At 51.4% G+C, this 26,428-nt stretch overlaps 1 protein-coding gene across 5 annotated transcripts in view; it reads left to right on the plus strand.

Moving 5' to 3' along the window:
- MICAL2 (microtubule associated monooxygenase, calponin and LIM domain containing 2) overlaps window positions 1-26,428 on the plus strand; it is a 150,058-nt gene that overhangs the window by 83,109 nt on the left and 40,521 nt on the right. For 3 of the 5 annotated variants that reach the window (XM_087821735.1, XM_087821733.1, XM_087821736.1), the window contains 5 exons: window positions 10,106-10,289; window positions 12,104-12,282; window positions 17,307-17,381; window positions 21,903-22,054; window positions 23,289-24,579. In XM_087821735.1, the coding sequence (XP_087677861.1) occupies window positions 10,106-10,289; window positions 12,104-12,282; window positions 17,307-17,381; window positions 21,903-22,054; window positions 23,289-24,579 (1,881 nt within the window). Of the gene's footprint in view, window positions 1-2,491; window positions 2,533-10,105; window positions 10,290-12,103; window positions 12,283-17,306; window positions 17,382-21,902; window positions 22,055-23,288; window positions 24,580-26,428 lie in introns of those variants that run through there. The other 2 variants (XM_087821734.1, XM_087821737.1) reach the window with 2 other exon arrangements.

The following is a 26,428-nucleotide window of genomic DNA, read 5'->3' on the forward strand; positions in this document are numbered from 1 at the left end:
GGGGCTCCTGCGCGCCGCAGGCCGGCATTTCAGGGACAATGCGCACAACTACTGCTACACGTACGAGCTGCTGAGCCTCGGGCTGCCCCTCCTGTGGGTGCTCTCCGAGGTGCTGGCTGCCATGTGCCAGGAGTCCGCCGAGGCCCTGGAGGGCATCCGCGCCTGGGTGCTCGGGCACTGCCCGGCCGCGGGCAAGCTCTACTGACGCCTGGCCTTCGCATCCTGGGGCGGCCGGGCGGGCGGCCTGTCACCCCTTAGGCACAGCCAGAGGGCTCCTCGGGGGCCTCTGCTCGGTGCTCCGCAGCACAGCATGAAGGGCGTTTCTATAGACTTGCGTTTCTTTTGTACCAAAGTGAGTTGTATTTCTAGGTTTACATTTCAATATTTAACTTTTAATAATCCAAGAAAAAGCATTTTTTTTTTTTTTTTTTTTTACCATGCGTGCCGAGTTTTCGAAACATGGGTCTTACAAACCCCTTCCTCACCCAGTTGTACCAGTCGCTGCCTGCCACGTTGGTGAGTGGGCTTTCATGTCCACAAAAGTGAGTGTGCCATCTCCTGACCAGTGCCTTTCCTTTTATGTACCCGGATGCCACTTGTCAAGAGGGGGCAGTTTTTTGCAACATGGAAGCATAACCATTTTAGAAGAAAAGTAGAATTAAGCATACAAAGCACATGGCAGTGTGTAGCTGGCTGTTATATGTCCTCCCTCTGGGACTGTTTGACTCCCTTGTTTTGATGTAAAATAGTAGCTTAAAGTTTCCCCCGCCTACCCCATACCAAATTATAGCCAAATGACAGAGAACCATGGGGTTTCAAGCAGATTGCTGCAAATAAGCATTTTTCCTTCCCGCTAATGAGCACTGCAGCTAAAGCCACTGGCACCTGGCCATGCAGAGCTCCACCAGCTGATGCAACCTGCTGAAGAGGAGCCATGTCAGCTGGCGGCATGGGCCAGGAGCTCTGACCCCTGGGGCTCCCTCTCGGGTCCCCAGCCCAGGCTGTAGTCTGAGCCAAGGCCACTCAGGGTCCTCAGTGGTCAGGTTGAGGGAAGAATCTGCCCTCTCATATCACGTCCTTTGGGACTGAGGACATTTGTTAGCACCTCGGGGTATTATTTCTGGGAAGCGTGGCCTACCCAGTGAGCACTGCTTACAGACATGCTGGCTGCTTAGCCACTCAGCCACTGTGTATATTTGGTCAAAATAGAGACCATTTAATTTCATACTGTCCTAGTAAAGGAATGTGTATGACCTCCAGAGGGAAGGTCCCCTGTGTCTTGATTGGCAGGGGAGGCTGGAAGTGGAAGCTGTTTATTGACTGATGCAAAGAAATGTGTCCTATTAGGGGCAAAAACAAGCATTGGCCTACCTGCATTCTTCTCCCTGGGCATCCAGAGGATGCCTGGGCTCCCCCCACTCCACTCTGCCTGGACATGCACAGCTGCTGGGTCTGGCTGAACAGTGGAGAGGCTGATAGAAAAAGGCCTTGTGCCATGCTCAGTGTATCTCGAATTGCTGGGCCAGAGACAGCTCCATGCACTTGTTACCCTAGAGATCTCCTCCAGACCAAGTGAGGATGGAGCCTGGTGTGGGTTTGGAGCCAGAGCTCTTGAAGGCTCTGAGATGACAAGTTTCTATAGGGTGAGAAGAAGAGGGAAGGCATTTCTACAAACACTTCCCTGAAAACCTCGGGTAAAATAGGGTCTGGCTGTGGTCATGTCCATGGGGACGGACACCTCTGTCCCAGTTGGAACTGTTCTCAGTCCAATGACGTGCATTGTGTTTTTCCAAAACTGTGCTGAGATTTTAATGTTCAGTATGGGGGGGAGGAGTCCTTGATTCATTTTATGTTTGATTCCAGAAAGTAAATTCTCCAGGTCATGATGTGAACAGAAGCACAGCTCTATCATTGTTATTATCAGCTCAGGGCAGGCTGTGATACTCTGTGGATGCTCTATGAGCCACAGTTAGAATCTCTGAGAATGTCATGTATGGCCATAAAGAGACTGGTTTGAATTACTGGTGAGACAGGGTGTGCCTGTCGGAAGCCTGAGATGTTTGTATGTTCTGGGACTTTGAACCTTCCTGGTGGGCAGCACCAAACACACAGTGGATCCCAGGGGGCGGATGCCTCTAAGCTTCCACAGTGGATTTGAGAGTGACTATGAGACACCAGAGTAAAACCAGGGCCAATAGGATATCGGGGATGGGGGTCCTGAGAGCACGTGGAGCTGAGTGGAGAGCTGTGGAGTGTCACAAATGCAAACCACATGTGCCCGCTCTTGTAGCTAAGGGCCTGCTCACTGCCAGGAAGGTTCATTTGTTCTAAGCAGGCAGTGACGTGTTTGGGAACGTTGCCCCCTTTTTAACGATTGCCTTGTTTTCAATTCCCGTGTCTTCTCTTGTTGTTGGTTGTTTTCCTTTTTCCCCCTCAAAACTAAACTCTCATTTCTGTCTTTCTCTTTCCAACCTTACACTGTGGCCTTCAGCTCATTTCCGACTTCCAGTGCTACACCCACTTCTTGGCTGACACACTTCTGCTCTGAGGTGACTGGTTTTCTTGCTGATTTTCAGAGGGTGGGACTAACCCCTAAGCCACTTTCCGCACCCTGTCCTCCCGGCCGTGGTCCTCGTTGCGCTAACTGCGAGTGTCTTGCCGTCTTGCGTACTAACCGACTCAGCCGGTGGCATGGTGGGTGAACAGCGTGGGGTGGTGTTCAGCTCGAAAGCCGTTTCCAATTGCACTTATCTCTGAGTCGCAGCCCGGCCCGCCAGGTGCACGTCCCGCCTGCCCTGTGCCCGCGGCCTGCGCATGCTCTCAGTTGCACTGACAAAGCCGCTGCCTTCCTGGGAGGGTTAGCTCTGACCGAGACAGGACCACAGGGGGGCTCTGCCACCTTTGAAAAGGACACATGTGTCTAGAGTCTCTGAAAAAGCTCGCTCATATAACCGTCTCCTGAAATTGGTTCTAATATAAAGATTATTAATGTCATTGATCAAAACCAGAGGTGACTCTTTTTGGAAGGATTAAAAAAATACCCCTCCCAGGCTTGATCCATGCTCTGAATTGTGAACACATCGTCACAATTTTCTTAGCAAATCCTTTCCCTGCTGCAGTCTACACCGTAGATTCAGGGTTTTGCCCTGCACAGCTCTTCTTATCTCTCTTGGCTCACAGAGTCTCAGATGAGGCAGAAGCTTCAATTAGAGCAGTCATGTCACAGGCCAGGGAGGCTTTGGGAAATGACCCAGCTCAGCCCCTGGGGCAGCCAGTTTCAGTGCCCCCATGGCCCTGCTCAAAGCACACTTTCCCTGCTGACTCATTACCTGGAGCAGCAGGACGTTCAGAGTGCTTTTAGAGAGAAACACCTCTCTGAGAATGGTGGAGCCATCGTAGGCAGGCCTCGCGGTCTCAGGCTGAGGTAGAGTCTGTCCTGCATGCAACCCAGAGCCACGCTGATCTCCGGGCCCAGCTGCACTACCCTGCATGCTCATGCTACGTTACCCCCTGCACTGGTGCAGATCCTGGCCAGTACTGAGTCAATGCTCTTTCTTATCTTCTCTTGCAGAATCTCCCTCCCTTTATAGAATGTCAACCAAAGAGTGCCCCCCTCCCCTCTCCACCCCCTCTTTAGCTAGCCTCTCCATCTCATGGCAATGCATGTTTGTGACCTTCAACAGTCATTTACAGTGCCACATGGAACCCTGTATTTTGCACACAGCAAAAATGTTTAGCTTTATTTATGGTATTTGATGCTGTAAATGAAAATAAATATGGTTCTTTATAAAGCTCATTGTTTCCTCTCTTCTTTGCCATGGGAGCTGCTCAGACCTGGAACACAGGTGTTAGTTTAGGGGTCAGTCTTCCCTAAACTGCTGGTGGGACTTGCACTGTGGTGATGTGGGACTCTCTGGGGCTGTGCTGGGCACTCTGAAAGTAAATATTACCCACAGGTAATATTTGGAAAAAGTCACCAATGCTCCTGGGCCCAGCTTTGGGATCTTTTTCTTGAAAACTTGTGACACTTTTCTGCTCTAGGTGCTGGACATAGTGGTGAGGGTCAGTGTCCCCTCAGCTGTTAGGGACAGACTCTCTTAACAGCTGCTTACGCCCATTTTCCCCAATACATCCAAGCCATAGTCCTGTAGGAGAGCTTTACTTAGGAATTGGGTACTAATTTAGGTTCCTGTATAGCAAAGTTTGCTCTTAACAGTTTTATGCTGGTTCAGCTGAGTGATGAGTGAAAGGTCAGGAGGGAGGACCAGACACTGGTTTCAGGATGGTGGTGAAGGTGGTAGGTGTGCTCAGCCAGACAAAGAGCATCTGTGATCCTAAGAGACCTGTCGTGCCCTCAAGGGCTCAGTGACTCAGTGTCTTCAGCTACAAGGCTCTGCTTCCAGGGCTACTCTGACGACAGCACCAGGACAGACTCTGGTCCCACTGTAGGCTGTCCTTGAAGGTTTGGAGTCCTACTTGCCTTCAGAAGTCTGGTTCTCAGCCTCCCCAGGATAGGATGCCTGCCATTGCCAGGCTGAATGCAGCTGAACTTCTGACGCTGGTGTGAAAACTCATGTTTGAATTTCATGAGGGCCTTCGTACCTCCAAAGGGGCATTTCTGGGGCCCTTGGCCTCTGAGTCCAGCTGTAGATGGCTGAAGCTGCCTTCAGAACTGCCTGGGGTCTTGACCAAGGTGAGATGCTCTGACCCAGGTGAGATACCCTTCCCTTTCCATGAAATAAAGGTGTTAGGGACTGAAGTCAGGAGCTCTCATTCCTTTATTCATTCATCTATTCAAGTATTTGTTGAATACCTACCATGCCCTAGGCATATTCTAGGTCCTAGCAATGTAGCAGTGAAGTGCACAGAAGCCCTGCATCTCGGAATGTATGTGTCTCAGTATTGTGTACTAGACTGGGTTTGTTTGGCTCATTTGTAAATGCACTCATTTGTTTACTCCACTAATACTGAGCATCTGCAGCATGCTGGGAACATAGCAGGGGATGAAACAGGCAAAGGTCCTCACTCTCATGGAGCTTATAGTTTGGCTTTGATTTTTTTACTTGACATTGGGTTAAAGCAACATTTTCCAAAGGGTGGCAATGGAACACTAGCTCCAGAGGAGCTCTGTAAATAAAGGGTTCCATAGGCACCAAGTTTGAGGAATGTTTTATACTGATCCTGCCAGTCCTCCCCAACCTTAGACATGCACAGGATTTATTAGCACGGTCAAGTCTTGAGGAGTCCCCTAGGAAAGAAGCTTACTTACCTATTCAAGTGGCTTTCCCATACCTGTTTCCCATACCTGTAGTGTTTTTGTTTGGGGTGGGGGGGGGGGGGTTGCTTTGCATATTACATTTTACATAAATGTCTAGTTGAGTATTCTTTATTCCTGAAACATTAGATTAAAGACTTAAAATCAAAACAGTAAAAAAATAGAATTAAATAGAACTGAGTATTAGTTAGATCTTGGTGTGGTAACTTTCTAAGCTTTAAAACCTCAGACAGAAAAAATAACATAGGAAAACCATGACACAAATCTGATTTTATCCATTTTTAAAACTCAGTGTATAACAATAAAAGTGAAAATATTTAATAGGCAATCAGAAGGAGAAAAAATTATGAATTAGATATGGTAACAAAGAAGTACTTTGCTACGGCATTTAAAAAGTTCACGGAAAGCAGGTGTTTCCAGGTACCTGGCACAGTCATCATTGATCAGTGAACACTTGCTGATTAAAACCTAGTGATAAATGGGCAAAAGCCACAGACAGGTTACGCTCAAGCAGATTAAAAAGTAAGTGCTAAAAAGCAAGAGCAAGCATTTACAAAAGGAATGGGAACAAATCATGCTGTGCCCACTGAAGTAGTAAAGAAAATGGTAAAGTAGATTGTAAAAGAAAAAATCTCTGGACTTAGTAACTAGTATTGAGAACAAGTACATGGGGACAATCTTTTCTGGAAAGCAATATGGCAACAATTATTAAGATCCACAAAAGGACTCTGACCTCCTGGCCCAGGAATCCTGCCCCAGGGAACTGATGCTAAAGGGATAATCCAGCCAAAGAAACAAGTCTCCACGCAACCAGAATAGTAAGTTCCCTGAATAGTAAGTTTCAAGCGGGTCAAGCAGGGTGGGTGGGCTGTTCTCCGTCACTTCTATGAGCTCATTCACATTTACAGCCTTTGCTTTAACCCATGAAATAAGTAAAAGAAGCAAGTGCTTCTCTTTCTGCCCCGGAGGTGACTGACTGTTTCCTCACTGTGGCCCGGGGCCAAGCACATTATGTGCCGCATCCCTTAAACTCTCCCTCTCCTGGCAACCTGGAGGCTGGTGCTGATGCTGATGAAGTTCACTGATACCAGGGGGTGAACTAGAGCAGGATCTTCAACTGTAAGGGCACAGAGCGTCCTGTGGGCCCAGGCCAGGCGCCAGGCGCTGCTCCAGGACAGCCTTGGCACAGGGGAAGAGCCCTGGATGTTGACTTCAGCCCTCTGTGCTGACTCAGTGGGCACAGGGCTTTGTGAAGGTAGAGTCGGTGAGAATGCCTGATAGGGCTCTCGGGGCAGTGAGACCTCTCCTGCTGAGTTCTAGACAGCACGTTCCTGGTTTTGTGCAGCCAGCAGTGTCCCGAGGGAGGCTTTCTTTGGGAATTCTAGATCAGCAGGGGCTCGAAGCGCCTGATGGGGCATCTTCGAGTTGGAGGCTAAACAGGTCTCAATACACACTGGGCGGTGACATCTATTTTCCTCTAGTTTTCTGGTCTCCCAAACTCTCCTTCAGACACCCAGCCTCAGCTCTGGAGCCCCCATCCCTCCTGCCACCTGCCAGCAGGAGATACAGTTTTGCTTTTAGTTTTGCAATGGCCTCAGGCAGCTCGATATGGTCTGGCCCCTATAACTCGGACCTGCTCTCCTCCTGCTCTCTCGCACACTGTGACCCAGCCACCCTGGGCTCCTCCTCTGTCTTAGAGCTTTCACAGTGTCTGTTCCCCCTGCCAGGAATGCCCTTCCTCAGCATCTATATGGCTGACCCTGCCCTTTAGTCAAATCTTTGTTCTCATATCTCCCACCCAGTGAGAGCTACCTTTAACCCTGCAACCTGCACCCCCAGCTGTCCTGATCCCCCTTTCCTGACTAGACAGTTTCCCCATAGCATTTATCACCTCCCACCTATTATGTAATTCCCTCATTGATTGTGTGTATTGTTTATTTTTTCCCCTTGCTAGAATGTAAACTCTTTAAGGGCAGGGATCTTTGTTTCTTTTGACCACTCATAACCCCAGCAGGTGGCACGGTGCTTGGCACATAGCGGGCCCTCAATAAATATTTGTAGAATTAATAAAGGAATGGCAGGCCCTGCCTTCTGGCCTGGACCTCAGACTGGGGCACCTGCAATCGACTTGGGCTGGGAAAGGTATTGCTGGCGTCGGTTCATGGCTCAGGGGAAGGAACCTGGAGAGAATTATGACATTGTCTGTCTGCTACCTCCACAGAGCCCTTTTCTGACTGGGAGAAGGGAGTTTTGATTTTGCTTCTATTTTGCCTTCTAACAGGCATGATCTTCAGTTTCCTAATCTGTAAAATGGGGTTAATAACAATACGCAGGCGAACATATTGTCTCCCTGGGCTCTGGGGGAGAATGGAAGGGTCCCAGATTTAGGTAGAAACAGGAACAATTTCACCAGCGGAACTGGGACAAGGGTCCTCACCCTGACTCTGAAGAAGGGGCCCAGACAGGAAAGGGCCTCAGGACTTGGCTGGGAGTGGTGTGGGACAAGACATTCTCCCGGACACTGCCTGGCTCTGCCTCTGGAGTCTCGTCTTTCACCAGGGAGCAGGTGTCTGGCCAGGGCACTGAGAGGAGGCTGGGATGCTCAGCTCTGAGCAGACCTGCTTCCCCCCAGGGGGCTGGGAGGTGCTGGATTGTTCTTAGTCCTGAACCCTACATACCTCCTCCCGGGCAGCCCCCAGCCCTACAGTACTCCTGGATTCTCCCTGTGACCATAGATATCTTAAGGCAAAATCCATGACAAAGAGCAGCCAGGCCTGGGGCAGGTGGGCCCAGGGGACCACACCCTGGTCCCTCAGCTGGGGCTGCTCTGCGTCCCAGCAGCGGCCCATCTGGCTGACTCACTGGGTGGCCCTGGCTGAGTTACTGTGTGGACTCAGCATTCTTCCACTCACGCAGTAAAGATAACAGCCCTGTCCTTTCAGGTTGTCGGGGTGTGGCGGGTGATGGACATAAAGCGTTAGCAGGTACGTGGCCACTGGGTGATGAGTTGGCATCACTGTGCCGTTGCCTTTAGATTATACCCATCCCAGCACCAGTGCCACTGGAACTGGCCCTCCAGGTGTGTGCATGTAGATGGGGACCTCGGAGATGAAGAGAGGGGTCTAGAAGTACAAGCTTGAGGAGCAACACTGAACCCCAGAGACCGGCTATGGGCTGGACCTTAGGGGCAGAGGGAGGAAAGCATGTCCTTGGGGGGTTTTGCCTGGGGAAGGTGGCAGTCAGAGGAAGCAGCAGCTACTTGTCTGCAAAGCCTCTGCCTCCCAGCATCGCCTCCCCTGCTGCCCCTCACTGATGTCTGGGCTCCACTGTGAGAGATGCTGGCCGTGTCCCCACCCCTGCAGAAGCCCAGGGAGCCACTCTGAGCCCTCACCCTGCTCCACCCCTCAGCCCTGCTGGCAAAGTCAAAACTCCCTGGGAAGAGAGAAGCAGACCGTGGGACTTTCCATGCAGGGCTGGCCGGCCCCTGAGACACGGGGGCTGTGGATGTGGCGCCTCTGCAGCCTGGCACAGGTTACCCCTGCCCGCTGCTGCCCCATCCTGCCAGGCTGCTCTCGACCCCTCACTCTCTTCTTCTCCAGCAGCACGTCCTCGGCCTGTAGGGCTCCTCACTAGTCTCTCTCTTTCCTCCTCGTGGGTCCTGCCGCCCAACTTCCACTCTGCAGCCAGAGCGATCTTTCCATGATGCCAACCTGAGAGGTCGGTCCCATCCTCTGATTCTTCAGTGGTTGCTCTTCGAGTCGCTGACCCTTCGCCTTGCCACTCGGGGTCCTGTGGGTTGGTGTCAACGCTGTCATTTCCCAGTGGTGTCTTTGACGTCCTGCCCTCCGGCCGCGCGGCTGGCTTTCTGTTCCCGTGAGGCGGCAGTGCTTCCGCCAGGCTGCGTTTGCTCACAGAGGCCCCCCGCGGCCCCGCCTCTCCCTCTGGTCCCGCTCACCCCCCAGCCTCGGTAAAATGGTGCCTTCACACAAAGCGTTAGTGCATGGAGCTCAGACCTCCCTCCCCCTCCACCCGTCCTGGCTTCACTCTTAGATGATCTGCTTATAATGTAAATTTTTGTGAACATGCCTTATCTCCCCTGAGAAACAGAAAGAGAGCCTTGAAAGCCGAGACTGTGGCTGATTCGCCTCCAACTCTCCAGCCCAGGCCTGAGTCGGTGGCATCTGCTGACTCTGGAAGCACTTGTACATGCAGCTCACAGGCACACATACCCCGGCTCAGATAGGGGCCAGGGCCAGAGTCAGGTCTCTGCTACAGTAATTCTATGTAACGAGCCTCCAAACTCCCAGTGGCTTGTAGCATCTCTTTTTCTTGCCTGTGGGTCTGTGGGTGGCTGGGTGGCTCTGCTTCAGGCTGCAGGTCTGTGGGTGGCCTGGGCTCTCATGGAATTGGCCAGGCTCCGGGCCATAGGGTGGCTCCAGATCTGTTCCGTGTGCCTGTGATTGGGGACCAAGGCATAAAGGCAGTGGTTATGTGGGACAAACTCTTCTTACAGCAAACCAGCAGGAGTGGGAGTAGACAAGCCAAACAGCAAGGCCATTTAAAGCCACCAGTCTCATTGCACCCACTAATTCCCACTGGTCAAAGCAAGCCTCCTGGTCAACCTCATGTCAGCTGGGCAGGGAAGCCCACCCCACCTACTCTAGTGCGATGACTGCGAGGTCACAGGACAAAGCCAGCTCTGTTACAGGGAGGGAGTAAGAACCAGGGACACGTCCCAGCCCGGCCGGCAGCTGCCCAGCCTCTGCAGGAGGAGCAGGGGCCCTGCAGGGCTGATGGTGCCCACCATCTCTCTGGACCCTCTTCTCTCAGCAGATGAGCCGACCTCCCCCAAGAAACCCAAGAGCGTCCGGGAACCAGAGCCTGGTGATGTGGAAGGTGAAGCCACCTCCCCGCCACCCTCAGAGTGGACCTCCGTGAGGATCAGCCCCGGGGAGGACGTGGTTGGGCAGGACGTGCTGGCGGTGTGTGTCCTGGTCACCAGCGATGACAGCAGGTACGCTCAGGCCACTGCAGGAGGGGGCAGCAGAGTGGGTCAGGAAGGGGGACGGTGTTCAGAGGCTGAGCTTCCTGCTTGCTTGCAGCCTGACCTCTCTGCGCCTCCATTTTGTCATCTGTAAAACGGGGGCAGTCGTAGCACCTGTCCCATGGGGAGCTAGCTGTGCGATTGAAGAATTAATAGGTAAACTGTGTAGAATGACTCAAACTAGCTTCAGTAACGAAGGTCAATACACCGGTTCCTCTGATGGGAAGAGCAAGCGTGGGGCTCACTGCAGGCAAGGTTGGAGCCAGGGACTCAAATAGCCGCTCTCGCTTGTTGCCTGTCTGCACATGGGATTACAACGGCCCACAGAGAGGCTGTCTCCATGCCTGGGACTCCTGGCTACTGAGGACCACAGCCCACGTTCATAAATTCATGCCCGAATATCAAGATTTCAAGGTAGGCCTCCAGCGGGTGCCACCCATGTCGCGTGCCCACCTCCGGGGTGACCGGGACTGGGATGCCATGACCGGTGGGCCTGGGCCGTCTGGTGGATAGGCAGACAACCAAAGCCTGCAGATGGACGAGGGGCAGTGACCTAATAAAAGGAAGCATACTGGATGTATATAGAGAGAGACAGTAAATAGGCATATTTACTGAGAAGCCACTGTCCAGCAGGCTTTGTGCTCTCTCATCCTGGACCATGGTTGCGCTGTGCTCGCATCCTAGGACACCCGGCTTCCATTTCTCTGCCATTTGAATTCCTGCTGATTATTTAAGACCCAGGTTAAATACTGCCCCTCCCCCTCCCCCAGGTAGTCTTTTCCATCCCCCATCCATTCCCAAGGGAGGCAGGCAGTAGTCAAGCCTGAAGGTTTAGGACCAGGTCCCTAATGATGAGCTCATTTCACCCAGAGAGCTTACACACCACCGTTCCCAGGGATGGGTGAGGGTGAGAGGACCAGCCTCCAGGCCAGTATCTCATTGCACACTTGGTGGGCTTCTTCCTCCCGCTCTGACCCGTGCCAGAGTTCCTTCGCTAAGGCTGCCATGAAGTGCCACAGACTGGACGGCTTAAACAACTGAGATTCACTCTCAGCTCTGGAGGCTGGGAGTCTGAGGTCGAAGGGTTAACGGGGTTGGTTCCTTCTGGGCGGGGGTGGGGGGGGTCTGTCCCAGGCTCCTCTCCTTAGTTTATATGTAGATGGTGATCTTCATGTCCACATGACATTTTCCTGCTCTGCCTGTCCGTGTCCTAATTTCCTCTTCTTGTAAGGACATTAGACATTAGTCACATTGAATTAAGACCCATCCTAATGGCCTCATTGTAACTTAATTACCTTTTTAAAGACCCTGTCTCAAATGCAGTCACATTCTGAGGTACTAGGGGTTAGGACTTTATATGAATTTTGGCATCTTGGGCAGTGTGGCTCATTTGGTTGAGTATTGTCCTGTGAACTAAGGTCACCGGTTTGATTTCCGGTCAGAGTACTTACCTGGGTTTCTGGCTCCATCCCCAGTAGGGGCATGCAGGAGGCAGCTGATCAGTGTTTCTCTGTCATCAATGTTTCTCCCTCTCTCTCCTTCCCCCTTTCTCTCTCTCTAAAATCAATAAAAACATATTTTAAATATGTATATATGAACTTTGGGGGACACAGTTCAGCCCATAATGAAGCCTGAGGCTGGTGCTGGGTACAGCGGTAACTAAAACGCCCCCCCTTGCCCTAGAACCCATGGTCTGCTGGAGGCAGTGGTAGGTAGGGTGCAGTGTGGGTTAGGGGGTGACTGGCAGCCTCCTCCATTACCCACTCTTTCTTCCCTCCTTCCAGCTCCGATGAGTTGAACTGCGGCAGCAGCGAGGCCTCCAGTGCAGATCCCTGTGAGGAGAGACCCCAACAACCGAAACCCCTGCCTCTCCTGCAGCCCATTACCCGTCACAGTTCCCTGAGGGAACCCCTGACCAGGGCAGCCTCTGCACAGGGCCCTGAGGAACCCCGAGCTCTGCACGGTGAGCAGGGAGCCTGCCTGCAATGGGAGATGGGCTTGCTTGATCCTGGGACATGTGGGAGCAGAGAGCCCCATGGCCAGTTTTAACCCATGGAGGACCAGGTGACAGGAGATATGACCTGCAGGCTCAGAGGCAATGGGGCTGGGACTTTAGGGGCCTGGGGTGCAAGTGGCGGTTACCCAGGTCCACTTCCTTCTTCATGGGGAGCTTTGGAATCTTGAATAGGAAGGTGGCAGGGGGCCTGGCTGTCTTTGTGTGTCACAGGCAGGCAGAGGTAGGTACCCCAGGACCCCCTTGCCTGTAGCAGTCTCCTTCTTACCTCTTTTGTATCTCCTCAAGGCCACTCTGGCATTCCATAGCCCGCCAGGGAGGAGAGGTGGGCTCAGCTGCTGTTGGACCACATGCAGCCCCAGGCAGCACACCTTCCCTGGGGCTACTTGGGGCAGCACAGGGCCATCGCCAGTGCTCAGGGCCATCGCCAGTGCTCAGGGCCTGCAGAGTGCAGTAAAGCTGCCTACATCATAATAGATGGAATTCCACTGAGTACCTGGAATGGGCAGGGGTTTTCCCATACACAGTCCCATTTATCCTCAGATGACCCTTGAGGTAAGTAATATGAAGCCCAGTTTACAGGTGAGCAAATGGGCTGCTTTCTTGAGGCCTTCCAGTGGACAGTGTGGCCCCAATACTGGGTGCCTCTACACCCTAAGAAGTTGTCCTTAGAAGCCCAGCTTGTTTTAATACAGGTGGCCACGGATGGGTGCTTTGATTCAGTCATCAGCAACGTGAGTCCTCTGGTGGGAAGAACAGGCCAATAGAAACTTGTCACCAGCAGGACCAATGGCCTTGGCTGCCCTGGGAGAGCAGGAGCGCAGCTTGTCCTGCACTGCCCTCTAGTGGCTTAGAGCAGAATTGGCACCTGAACCCAGAAATGTTCTGGGGGGTGGTTTCCCAGGAACCCCCGTGAAAGGGGTGGACCAGGAAGACCAGGGCAGAGGCCACAATCCTGGAAACACTGAATTCACCCTCCCCTGTGAGCCTGCTTCTGAAAAGGACAGATTTGCTAAGTACCATTTGGCGTGTTGTCCATAAAGGCTTAGCGCCTGCAGAGAAACAAGTGCTGTGCTGTGCCCAGCTGGGCTCAGCCTGCCTCTGCCTGGCTGCCTGGCCTAGGTCAGCCCGTCTGTCTGCTTGGGCTCCGGCCTCATTAATAAATACGAAGCCTGCCTGCCTTTCATTCTTTCCCGCCATTTCTCTTCTCTCCTCAGTTGCCAGGGGATTTTAGGAAACTTGTAAGAAAGATGTAAAGCAAAATTGTATGTCTATGTACATGAAAGCTAAAGCCTCAAGATCAGAGAGGAAGATCATGGTCCTAAACAGTTGCTCTAGTGGAATCACAATTTGGTTCTGAATTTTCTGGCAGCCAGAATGAAAAGGGAAACAGACCATTTTTATTCTCATTGTTCATGAGGGAAAAAATACATTGGTTTGCAGGAGCAGGTCTCAGAGCAGGTACCACTTTTCCTAATGCCTCACTCTTTAGAAATTTCCCAGCTCGTGTCAAAGAGATGATATTGAGAGATGTATTAGATCACGCCTTGAACAATGGCTCTGCCAAATATGCAGCCACAGTTTTCCTGGGGCTGTTTCATTCAGCATCCCTCCCTGGCCGGGGGGGCATGAGTAAAACATGACTTGACAAGGGCAGTTCTCCCTGGGAGCGGTCGGGTTGCGAGAACAAGGCAGTGCGGCCAAGGCATTTGGTCTCTGACAGTCCAGTTTAATCTCAGAATAAAACAGAGAGCAGACAGAGAAGTGGACAGACAGCATGACTTTCAAGCAGTCTTCTGTCGATCTCGTCTTCACCCATCTTGGTTTTGATCCTTGCTGGGCAAACCATACTGTGAGGGTAAAGCCTCTGGCATGGACCAAGTACTGCGTGTTGTGTTGCTGGGTGTGGTGAGCCCATCCCTTTACCAGATAACGTAGAGTTGACATCACGTTGTGGGTGTTAGGGGCCTTATTAATCGCAGTGTTCACCTGGACATATGGTTCAGCGGTGAGCCAAGGAAATGCTGGACAAGACCAAGCTATTGCCTTAAAAAGAATCCTGAGATGTGCACTGTGCTGCCCATAGCAGCATTATTCCAGCCGCCAAACGGGAGAAACCGGCCGCTGTCCATCAGCAGGTGAATGGATAAACAAGCTGTGCTGCAGCCACAGACGGGACGCTGTTCAGCCCGAATAACACGCTGCGCCGTGAACGAACCTTGAAGTCACTGTGCTAAGCGAGATAAGCCAGACACAAAAAGATGCGTATTGTAAGGTTTCCACTGCTAAGAGGTGCCAGGAAGCGTTAAACTCGCAAAGGAGAAAGTAGAACGGTGCTCACCAGGGCCCAGGGAAGACGATGGGTGGGGAGTTGTGTAATGGGTACAGAGCTTCAGGCTGGGGAGGGGAAAAACTTCTGGAGATGGATCCTGGTGTCGGTCGCAGGACAATATGAATGTCCTTAACGCCACTGAACTTTACACTTAAAAATGACAGAAATGGTCATTTTTATGTCTTTACCACAATCTGGGGCTACCTCAGCTCACCAAGGAACCTATCACCTCCCCACAACTTCTTTAGCATAGAGCACAGCCCAGATGATGGTTTGAAATAGAACTTAAGCTCTGGGTTATCGAGGCCAGGAAAATGCTCAATACTGCTCCCCTACAATACCTAGTTTAGTGGTTCTTAAAAATCTTGTTTCACTCTTAGCTGACGTGGCTCAGTGGTTAAAGTGTTGGCCCATGGACTGAAGTTTCTCGGGTTCAATTCCGGTCCAGAGCACGTACCTCGGTTGCAGGCTCCATCCCCAGCCCCAGTCCAGTCGAGGCAAGTGCTGGAGGCAACCAGTCAATGTATCTCTCTCACATCAATGTTTCTCTCTCTCTCTCTTTCTCCACCCCCCCTTCCACTCTCTGAAAAATAATGTAAAAATATCCTCAGGTGAGGATTAAAAAAACAAAATCTTGTTTTGAAGGTACATTGCTGCCCCCTCACCTTCAGAGATAGAGATTCAATCTCAATTTACATCTGGATGAATGAGTTGTGAAGGTGCATGCCTAAGTAACTAAATGAGTTCACCTAGTGCACTGGGTGCCTGGACATAAGCCAATGAGCGTTAGGAGGACAATCTGCTCCCAAATTACTCTGATTTTAAAAATTTGGTATTTATCCATTTTTTTCTGACAGTAATTTGATAACAGGATGGTCCAATGGCCTATGGAGGACACTACTAGTTTGTAACAATAAAATTATATCATCAGCCTCATATGGCACAATACTTACCATCTAAGATCTCCAAAAACACTCCCTTAAAATAAATATGAATAAATTAAATAAATATAAATAAAATATAAGGTAAAAAAGAAGGGAACAGCCCTCCTTTACTCTGCTCAGAATTATCAGGTGAAGTAATTACCCACCCTATTGTTCCTACTGGGGTAAAAATGCGTACGTGTGTGTGCCCTATGCACATCAGTGATGGGTTACGTCATCTCGGGAACCTGAGCCATTTCTATTAAGTTTCATTCTACAAGGTTAAAAGCTAAGGAGAAGCAATAAGAGCTTGAAGCCCTTTTTTATGTTTCTTAAGTAGTTTCCCTGTGATCTGATTAAGAGGTTGACATTGGTCAGCAGGATGTCACTGTGCGTGAGGCCAGCTTGCTCCTTGTGCGAAACACCAGCCCCAAAAACCCTGACCTGCACTTGGTGGCAGGAAGTGGACCCAGACTGTAGGCAGACTGTTCATCCTGTAACAGGGAGATGGATCGACCAGCCCCCATGCCTGTCCATACCAGCTCCCCTCAAACCCACACGTGTGGTTATGAAAATAGGCCTGTGGGATGGGGAGCCTGCGACTGGAACAGGCTCGAAGCACCTCCCAATGGAGTAAGGGAGGGAGAGGTGTCAAGGATCAGAGGAGCTGAAGGATCTAGTCCCTTGGGAAGGTTGGTTCCTGTGCTGCACAGCCTGGCTGGTGGGAGTTCACATGCAGCTCAACACTGGCAGGGAGATGGAGTGGAATCCAGGACTTTCTACAGAGAGAGAGGGAGGGCTGTGCTAGCTGGGCCTCAGATTCAGAGAGGCCTGCATTCAAACCTTCCCTCCACTCCCCTCACACCTACATAACTCCCGTGGCCTTTCTTTCCCCTTGCCCCTTGGTCCCACCTATGAGCATTCAGGCATGAACCACCCCCATTCTTTCAAGGCTGTGATGGAACCACAGGGACCTGGAGCCGGAGGCCAAATCTGAGCCTGTGTGGGAATTTTTCTTCTGCATGTGATGGTCATTTTGCTCAGCTAATTCCCAAGGCCCAGCTGGGTGGAGGGTCCTCAGTGCACAGTCCACAGTCTCCTGCAAATGTTTCCATTGGAGCCAAGGCCAAGGTGATGTTCATGGCAATGGATTGTCCAGGGGCTCAGTTAGAGCTGGTTCCCAGAGGATTTGCAGGGCTCTGAGGGGAAGGGGAGAGAGGCTAGAGCTTTCTGCAGCTTCCAGGTCTCAGTGAGAGCAGTTTAGTTTTTATCTGGTACATACGTGGGGCGCTGATGTGAGATGTCAGCTTTGAAGAACTGCTCTGCTAAAAGCAAATGAGTGTGTGTGTATGGGCATGTATGTATATGGGTAAACATGCAGGCATATAAACGTACATATATATATGCTCATTAGTGATGGGCCATTTAGAATGATGGTCATAATCTGAGGCATTTTCTAAAAGGTGGCAGTACCTATCCCGCAGCAGGGTCTCAATAAATATTTGATGGATGAGTAAGTGAGAAACTGGAGGTGTGTGTGGTGGGGACAGGAAGGTATAGTCTGGGGGAAGGAAGGGCCTCAGTCAACTATGATCATTAGCCAATTCGCTTTTGGTAAATGGACTATAGGAGAAAACTCTCTATTTTTTTTTCCTACAAGTTTAACAGACTCTTCCTCTTTCCCCACTGTCCCTGCTCCTTTCTTTTTTCCATTTCAGCTCTACAACGGGCCAGCAGCTTCCAGTCCCCAACTCCCAGCAAATACCAGAGCTGGAGAAGAAAATTCCAGTCGAGTGAGTCATGAGTTCTCTGGGGGTGGGGGTGGGGGTTGGGGTGGGTGGGGGTGGGCAAGAGTTCTCTGACTAATTCTCAGGGGCAGCTGCTCTCATTCCTTACCAGTCCTCTCTGACCTGGCCTCCTGGGTGTGAGGGGAAAGGAAAGATATAAGGCTGGCCCTGTTTCCGCTGCTGACTAGAGGAAGCATTTCCCAAGGGATTTGGGACCTTCCCTTCCCCCACAGCTCCCCGCTCCAGAATCTTAGAGCCTTAGGACTCAGTTACACTTGGAAGGGGCCTTATGGCATCAGCTTCAAGCTTTTTGTAACACTGATGAGGAAACTGACTCCCGGGCTCACTGTATGTTTTGATTCATACAGTGGGCCGGGGGCAGCAGCTTAACTTCATGCAGTCATGGGCAAAGCAATGAAGGAAGCCCTCCCCCCCGCCACACATGCATGCTTGCAAGCAAATATGCACAAGTGCACAAGTGCGCATTGCCTTGCCCCTTTTTCTGAGCAGGCTGTGGTCCTCACATCCCAGGGAAGAGATGGGCATGTGGGGACCAGGCTCTGTGGTGGATGCCAAGGCAGAGGGCTCCCATTGGGGGGGCACAGTGACCACACACAGTTGTGCAGCATCCCAGGGCTGCCCACGTTCCTGGTGCAGCTATTACAGAGCAGGGATTCCCTCTTCCAGCCTGAGGGAGGGGCAGGGACTCTTCTGATTCCAATTCCGTCGCTGCCTCCCACCTCTTCCTGCCCCTACACACCCTCTCCGGGCCTTGCTCTAGGAGAGATGAACCCAGGAAAGCCTTGGGTTAGACAAAGGTTTCTAAAAAAGATAATGTTGTTGTAGTTGGAGCATAGTGCTCATTTAGCTGACTTCTTCCTTCTGAGTCAGTGCTGACTCCTGGCCGGTGAGTCATTCTCCCAGCAACCCCTAGACCTGCAGCCTCGCTCACTAGGGTCAGGCTGGGACACAGGTGCCTCTGGAGCTGGATCAGGGCTGCACACCTGGGCAGGGCACTTCACCTGGACAACCCAAAATAACTCTTGAATCAACTTATAGCCCCAGGCAGTGAGAGTGAGGGGAAGGAGCCAATTCATGTTTATGAAGATCTAGGCCAGGCCTTTTCCACAAGTCATCTCATTTACCGCCCTAGCACATGGAATTTCTGCTTCTATGGGTGGGTCCATTTGGGTATAGATTCCATCCTAGTGCTTCCAGTCCACTGTACTGAGTGCCACCAGAGCAAGGGGATTATCTTTGCTCTCAAGAAGTTCCCAGTCTGGCCTGAGAGCTGGGAGTCTGGTGGGGGACCCTCACAGCCTGGCCAGGGGGGACTGGTAACCAGCAGCATGGTTTCTGAGATGCGTCTGGAGACCTCAGCCATACCTTTAGTAATCCCAGGAATATCAGGTACTGGTAAAAGCTGGTTTGAGGGCAGGCCTTGCATTCAAACCATATCTATGGGCATAGTTCCTAGCATGGGCCTGGCCCAAAGGAGGCACCACGTCCTTCCTTTCTGAATGAATGAATGAACTTATGAATGAAGGGTGAACAAATGAATGACCAAACCCGGGAACAAGCTGGCTGGACTGAGGGCAGGCACAAATGAAGCCCTTGGGTTCAGGCCTGTTTGGGCTGTCGCCCCTAGAGGGCACTCCAAGACTCTGGGAGGATTTGAGCCATTGCCTGAGCTCAAAATCCTGGGAAGCTGCACCCTGCAGTCGCATGGTCTTTTAAAAAATCCCCAGAGCTAAAAACCACTAGAGCCATCTTTTGGGTCACTTTCATTTTGCCTTCAATGGGCAAGGCCAGTCCTGTAGTAGGGAGCAGAACACAGGGCACCATCTCCTCTGTCCATTCGCTGTCCTGAAAAGGCTGGTTCTGTGTGACTGCCCTTGGCACCCTCCCCCAGGTGGCCATGTTCACCAGAATGACCTTTAAGGTCCAGACCTCCCAGAGGAGAGGTACTTGGCCCAGATGGGATGTGGGGCTGTAACCCAGGCTCATCAACCCCCTTCTCACAAAGGGAGCTGAAGGACCAGCAACACCCAGGACAGAGACCCCTGTGCAGGGCAGGGCAGGGCAGGGCAGGGCAGGGCAGCCCTGGCTGGGCCATGCCAGGTGTTAATGAAAGAAAGAGCCAGCAGAAGCAGATCTGAGTTGATGAATGAGGGGTTCCTGGGCCCACAAGGGTGTGCGGCCCCCTCTGGGACGGGTCAGTGGTTCAGCAGTGCCATTATTGGACACCACTTGTGTGCATGGGGAGAGGAGAGGGGGTGGACTTAATATTTAGGCAGCAGGTAGCATTTTCGCATCCTGCACTAGCACCTCTTTTCATCTCATTATATTCCTTCAACCTCCCCTGAAGCAGCAGTACACTTCTTGCCCTCTGGAGGAGGGAGCTGGGGGGTGAAGAAACCTGCTGTGTCAGGCACCTGGGGTGGATGTAAAGGAGGTGGGATTCCAGGCTCCCCTTTACCGTTTTCTGAGGGAGCCCAAACCCATCAGCCACCTCAGGCAGGTGAGATTCCCTGTCACCTGGAGCTCTGCCCTGGCCTCCCCTTCCTCTCCAGGCAGCCCCCCCCCCCAAGCAGCAGCTTGAATGGCAGGTGTTTCAGCCCCATCTCCTCAGGCCCCCCCCCCAAGTTCTTCTGGAGACGGTGTGTGAGAGACCCCACTAGCTGGGACGGGGGTGGGTGTGTGAGAGAAAGGAGAAGAGAGGGAGCAGCTCCCAGGCCATGATCTTGTGAACCCCGAGGCTTCCTGTCAGGCTTAGTTGCCAAGGTGTCCCTGGCCCTGTGTCAGAAGGTTCTGGGAGAGCGCCTCCGGGAGCAAAAAGGCAGTTTGCTGAGCTGAGGGGACTTTGAGACAGTTCAGGAGGTTGAGTCAGGGGGTGGCAGAGAGAGGAGGATGGGGGGCGAGGAAGGGGAGGAGAAGGAATGTGGCAGGAATCTGGCAAGCCGAGCACAGGAAACGGCAACTGACTCACAACTTTTGCCTTTTTAGGTTCGAACCATAGAACTGTGGGCTGAGATAGAGGTCCCGGGGCTAAGGTGGGGGTTTGGGTAACAGGCCAGCTGCCTCCCCCGCATCAGCTCCTGGCAGCCGGCGGTCTTTCTCCCCAGCAGCTCCTTCCTGCCGCCTCTGATCTGCTCCCCTGAGTTACCTCTTGCCCCTGAAGCATTCTGGAGGGCTTCCCTGGGAGCTATGTGTGTGGGGGCCGTCTTTCCAGAGCCCAGGACTGGGACAGGCGCTCTGACAGGCTTGCATTTCCTATGAGGAAAGCCGGACAGAATACTGAAAACCCCCTGTGTGGCCTGCTGTGAAGATGGGCCTCAAAGGAATGCTTCTAGGCCAGGGCTTGGGTTTGGCCTCACCTGGGTGGGTCCAGAAGGAGGTGCTTCTTTCCCATAGTTTTGGGGAAACTGAGGCCAGGGGATTGTGTTGAGTTAGGAAGCGAGCTGAAACCTGAAGGCTGGACACCTCAGAGGAAAGTTGGAATGGGTCGGCGGGGTAGTTGGAGACAGTGGTCCTGGACAGCCCTTGTGTGCTGGGAGTGTTCACGAGAGCGCCGGCTCAGCAGGCAGGTCAGACGCTGAGTGGGGAAGTCGGAAACGGAGCATGGCATTTTCTGAATCCCTTTGAGGGCAGGTTACTGAAATGGCTCAACATGGAAACAAAATGCTTGCAGTTTTAGATTTAAGGTCCCTAGGGGGGGGTGTGCACGTGTGTGTGTGTGTGTGTGTGCGTGTGTGCATGTGTGCACTCAGGAGAGATGGTGAGAGAGAATGGGACTGATCTCATGGGCTACAGCTGTCAGAGATCTGCTGTCTCTAGGCTAATCGATTTCAGCTCCCACAGTTCAGAGTCAGGCTCGTCCTCTCGGCCGTGGCCGCACTCCTTTCTCACGTTGCTCTGCGCACATCCGCTGCGTCTCCCTTGTCCCTGACCAGCAGGAGCTTGGCATGAGCCTCACTCCATATGCTTCAAATGATCTGATATTCATGATAACCCCCTCCCTTGTATACTCTTAAAATCTCAAGCTAAGCACCTCCTCTGAGAGCCCCGTGGCGCACATGTGAGAGAAAGGAGCCGTTTCATTAGCAGCGCCTGCGTGGCCGGGGCCCACAGCTGATGGTGCAGGGTGCTGTGGGAAGAGGCCTCGGGTGGTGTATTGGCCGAGTGGTTTAACGCAGCCCCAGCCTCGTCGAGTGGCTTCGGGGGCCCTTTCCCAGTAGATGTCCATTTCTGAAACTCCCGGGGGGCTTCCTGTTCCATCGCTCACATGAGTGTGAAGCACGGTGGTTCTTAGACTTCTCTTCCTGGGAGCCCCTTTCCCCGAGAGGAGCTGCCGCTCCTACCCCACCCCTCCAAGTCCCAGTCCGTGGGCCTCGGGGCCTTGAATCCATCTCTGACACCTTCCTCCCTCTGCATTTTTGGGGTCGGGGCTTCACCTAAAGCTTCCCCTGTCCGTGATGAAATAAGGTAGTGACCACTCTAATGGAGAGCGTGCTCTTTCCTTGGTAGGTTCGATGCCAGTGAACAGTGAAGGAACTGTGTCACCTCCAAAGGAAGCTTCTCCTGTGTCTCCGTCGCCCTTGTCCTCAGCTTCGGCCTCCCCAGCGTCCTCCTCAGGCAGTGTCCCAGGCAATGCTCCAGGCGGTTCCCCTCCACCTCAGGTAACTGCCCCTCCACGCCCCGCACAGGTGTGAGGAAGCTGAGCTGCCTCCACTCCTCCCGCTTCCACACTTAACTCCCGTTTCGTAGCACTGGCCAGTCACCCCACGTGCAAAGCCAGGGCCTGAGGGATGCTCTGTCGAGAGTCCACCCAGGGCATCCTTCGCGAGTCCCTTCCACAGAACCTCACCCTGCTCCTCTCAGCCACCCCCTGGGCGCAGCCGCTTGCTCATTCACTCAGCAGACGTTACTGGGTGCAGAGTCTAGGCTGGGATGTGGGATGCAGAGGTGCTAGGACATGTACTGCACCCTGGAGGTCTTCCCTGGGGGTGTTGAGAAGCTGGCAACTGCAGGAGTGCAGGCACAGACCCGAGGGTGCCTTTGGGAGGAGCTGAGAACCTCGGAAGCAGCATTTCCCTTGAATAGAAAATGACATCACTGAGAAACGCAGGGTTGGACTCTCCTTCAACATGATTTCGTCAGGCCCCTGTGACCTGCCAGGCCCTGCTCTAGGCTCTGTGCAGGAGAGAGCACAGGAAAGACAAGCACATGCTCTTGTGGAGCTGCTGACCCATGACCTGCCCTAGGCCAGAGCTCCAGGCAGGCACAGCCCCTCCTTGTGGAGTCCACCCTGGTCTTCCTTTGCCAGGAGCCACGGTCCTGCATGCTGGAAATGGTCACTTTCCCAGTGGTCCAGGGCAAGAGTCAGGGTTAGAAAGGGCATTGGAGGGTCCTGACAGCCATCCTGCCCCACAGCTCCCACCCGGAAAGGTAGCTCTCTCTCCTCACTTCAGTAGGCTCTGAGCAAGAAGCCTTGGTTTCTTGGTAGTTAGAGAAACACACCTGTGGGTGGAACATGCCTATTAGTAGGGACATGGCTGAGCAAGCCATGGGGGCTCTATCCTTCCTTATGTGCCGGACCACCCAAAGGGGCCAGGCCAGCCCTACCATCATTGGCCCAGGAGCTTGTCCATGTCTTTGCCTAACCTTCTGGCTTCCTACCCACCTAATCCAAGACCCAGAAAAGCCTTTGATCCAGGGGCTCCAGGGAGATTCCAGCAGGTCCCAAGGTGATCATTTGAGCCAAGAGCTGCCCTCTGAAATCATCCTATGCAGAGTTCTTTTAGATTTTGGGTATCTGAGACCTGGAGAGAGGAAGGGAGGGGCTATAGACTGAGATGTGACTTCCTCATATAATAAATGTTGGAAATTTCTAAATTTCTATTTTTTGCCTAGCAGGTCTCAAGAGGTCATTTCAGTCCTTCCACCCCAATCTTTCTGAGGCGAGCCCGAGCCCAAGGAGCACCCAAAGAAATCCCTCTATATCTGCCTCATGGCCAAGTGCTGGAGCAGGCAGAGTACTGCCTGGTGGGGCCTGGGGGAGGTGGCCTTGCAAGTCCCATGCCACCCAGCCCTGCAGAGATGGCTCCTGATGACTGTCAGGACACCTTCAGCACCCACAGAGGCCCACAACCTGTTATAGGGAAGGACAGGTGCTTGCCAGACCAAGATCCGTCCCCTAGGGCTGGAGAGGCCTCAGGAGAAGGGAATCCTGATTCCTGGAGGGAAGAAGAGGGTGGGTCAAAGCTGGCCGAGGGGAAGAAGGTGGGCTTAAAGAAGTTAGCCCTCACTCAGGAGCAGAAGACCAGGTTGCTGGATTGGAATGACATCCACACAGAGAGCCTGCGCCTCGAAGCTGGGCCACAGCTTTCCCCAAAAAGTGCCGAGAATGGTAGAAGGGGCCGTGTGCCGAAGCCAGTCCATCCCTTGCTGCTCCCTCGGGCAGAGAGAGAGACCCTGCCAGCCCAGGCAGAGGCTCAGACGAGGAGGACCCCAACTGAAAGGACTCTGGAGAAGCGAAACGTGTCTCCACCAAAGTCCCCGCTAAGGCTCATTGCCAATGCCATCAGCAGATCCCTGGGGGCCTTGCTTCCCAACTCTGAAGGTGGGAGGAAGGCCTGGGCCAAGCCAGAATCAAGGACTTTGCCCACCAGCCAGCCGCAAGCTTGCACTCGCTCCTTCAGCCTTCGGAAAACCAGCCCCAGTAAAGACTGGGACCAGCAGTCCCCTGGGAGAGACACGGCGAGCAGGGCCTCAGCCGCCTTCTCCTCGGGCACCCCACCTGTTAGGGCTGCCAAGCTTTACCCCGACGGCCTTCCCGACCCTGCCCTCCGCACCCAGAGTTTACCCACCCGGCGCTCCAGGATGTCCCCTGCATTCGCTTCCCCAGCCTGCAACAAGGTGGAAGATGTCCCCACCCTCCTCGAGAAAGTGAGTCTGCAGGAGACCTTTCCAGATGCTTCTAGGAGTCCAAAGAGGAAAATCCCATTCTTTTCCTCCCTCAGATTCAAAGACAGATCTTTTGAGAGTTCCCTCCAAGAACCCAGACAAAGAAAGGACCTCCGTGACATCTTTAGCATCTCCAAGGGGAGGGTGCAGCCTGTGGACAACTCGCCCCTGGAGAGGCGGGCGCAGCCTTTCCGCTCCCTGGGCCAGAGGGTCCCTCCTTCTCCAGAGGAAGATGCAAGTAAGTGGCCCTTTCCCAGCACGAGTCCACGGCTCATGCTGGGCAGTTAGTTATCATTATTGGGTCAATAAACAGGCGTCTTTTACTTTGATTTCCTTCTCAAATTAAATGCTGACAAAAGTAGGAAAACGAATTTTAAAAATTTGAAAAAATGAAATTTGAAATTGTTATAGAAAGTTTTGAAAGAGACAGTTAACCATAATTTCACCACTTTCCACATATGAATGCTAAGTTGTACATAAAATTTTGTGCCTTTTTAAATCAACATTATATTACGGGTATTAAGCCAATTACCTCACAGTCTACATAAATGTGATTTAATGGCTATAAAATATTCTATCTAGTGGCTATGTTTTTTAATGAACTGATTCTTTATGGTTTAACTTATAGATAGATATGTATGTATAAATTATATATATGAATATATATATATTATATATGGTCTTGGGTGGACATTTTTATGCATATAGCTTTTTCTTTCCTTTGAATTATTTTTTTAGGATAGGTTCCAAGAAATGGGATTTCTGGATGAAAATGTGAATACTTTTAAGATTCTCCACTTACACTGACAAATTGCTCTTTAAAAGAGAACCTACGGGTAAAGGATGCATGGGATCTCTCTGTTATTTCTTACAACTGCGGGTTGTAAATTTCAATTAAAGCATGGGAAAGGTACCAATTTATATTCCACCACTAATGTATGAAAGTACCTTTCGCGACACTCTACATCATTATATTTTTTAAATATTGCTATTTTACAAGTCAAAAAAATGGTCCCTCAAAATAATATTGGCTATAAGCTATAATTGAAAAAAATTTTTTTCTTAATGGTGCCTCTTTTAAACTTGTATTTTTTTTCCCTAGCTTAAACATGTTTATGTATGTTTGGTTACCAATCAAACCTTAGGCTTTTTATATTTTAATCTGTTTATAATTTCTCCAATTATAAAATTAATTGATACATTAATGAATCTGAGTAATTCAAAAACATGGAAATATCTAAAAAAAGTAACATGCTTTCTCTTACCCACCCCTCCTTGCCAAAGGTTTGGTTTATGTCTTTAAACACCCACATGGTTTCTTTTTTGTTGTTGATATTTGTTTGATTGCTTTAAACAAACCATGATTCTACTATTCCTATTGCTGAACAACTTTTTTCTTTACTTTTTTGACGTTTTATTTTCTTACTTAACTTTTATTTTGGAACTTAGGCTTCCAAGCAAAAAAAAAAAAGTTATTTCTCTCATTTGGTGCCTAAGTCAAAAAGCTATATAGAGGGTGCCCCCCAAAAATATATACACACACTTTGAATAATTATAAAGGTGGTGTTTATTAAAATACATTTCATTTTCAAAATTGAGCTATCGGCTGTTAAAGTGTGTATACATTTTTGGGGGACACCCTGTAGATTAACAAGAGAGTTCGTTGTCAGCCAAGCTCAGGGTAAGCATGGACACTGCACCCTTTATATCACATCCTAGACTTTAATACATTCCCATGGTTCAAAATAAAAGGCACAGGATGTCCTCTCTCCCTTCGTTGTCCTCAAGCCACAGATCCTACCCTTGATGACAGATGTAATTATCAGGTTCTTGGGCTTTCTTTTGGACAGAATTTATGAATACATGAGCAAATATACATATTATATTCTTTTTTCTTTTTCTCCACAAAGAGTATCATGCTTGCATATTGTACAGGCCTTTGTGCACTTTTAATTTCGTTCTGAAGGTCATCCCCTATTAGTGCACACGGAGCTTGCCTTCGTTTTATAGCTGCACCATGTTCCACTGTGAGCATGTGCCCTAACTCGGTAGCCAGTCCCCCAAGACAGAAAGTTTCCGTCATTTCC

The sequence above is a fragment of the Miniopterus natalensis genome, chromosome 11 (genome assembly GCF_054644295.1).
Source record: "Miniopterus natalensis isolate mMinNat1 chromosome 11, mMinNat1.hap1, whole genome shotgun sequence".
In the NCBI taxonomy this organism is placed as follows: Eukaryota; Metazoa; Chordata; class Mammalia; order Chiroptera; family Miniopteridae; genus Miniopterus; species Miniopterus natalensis.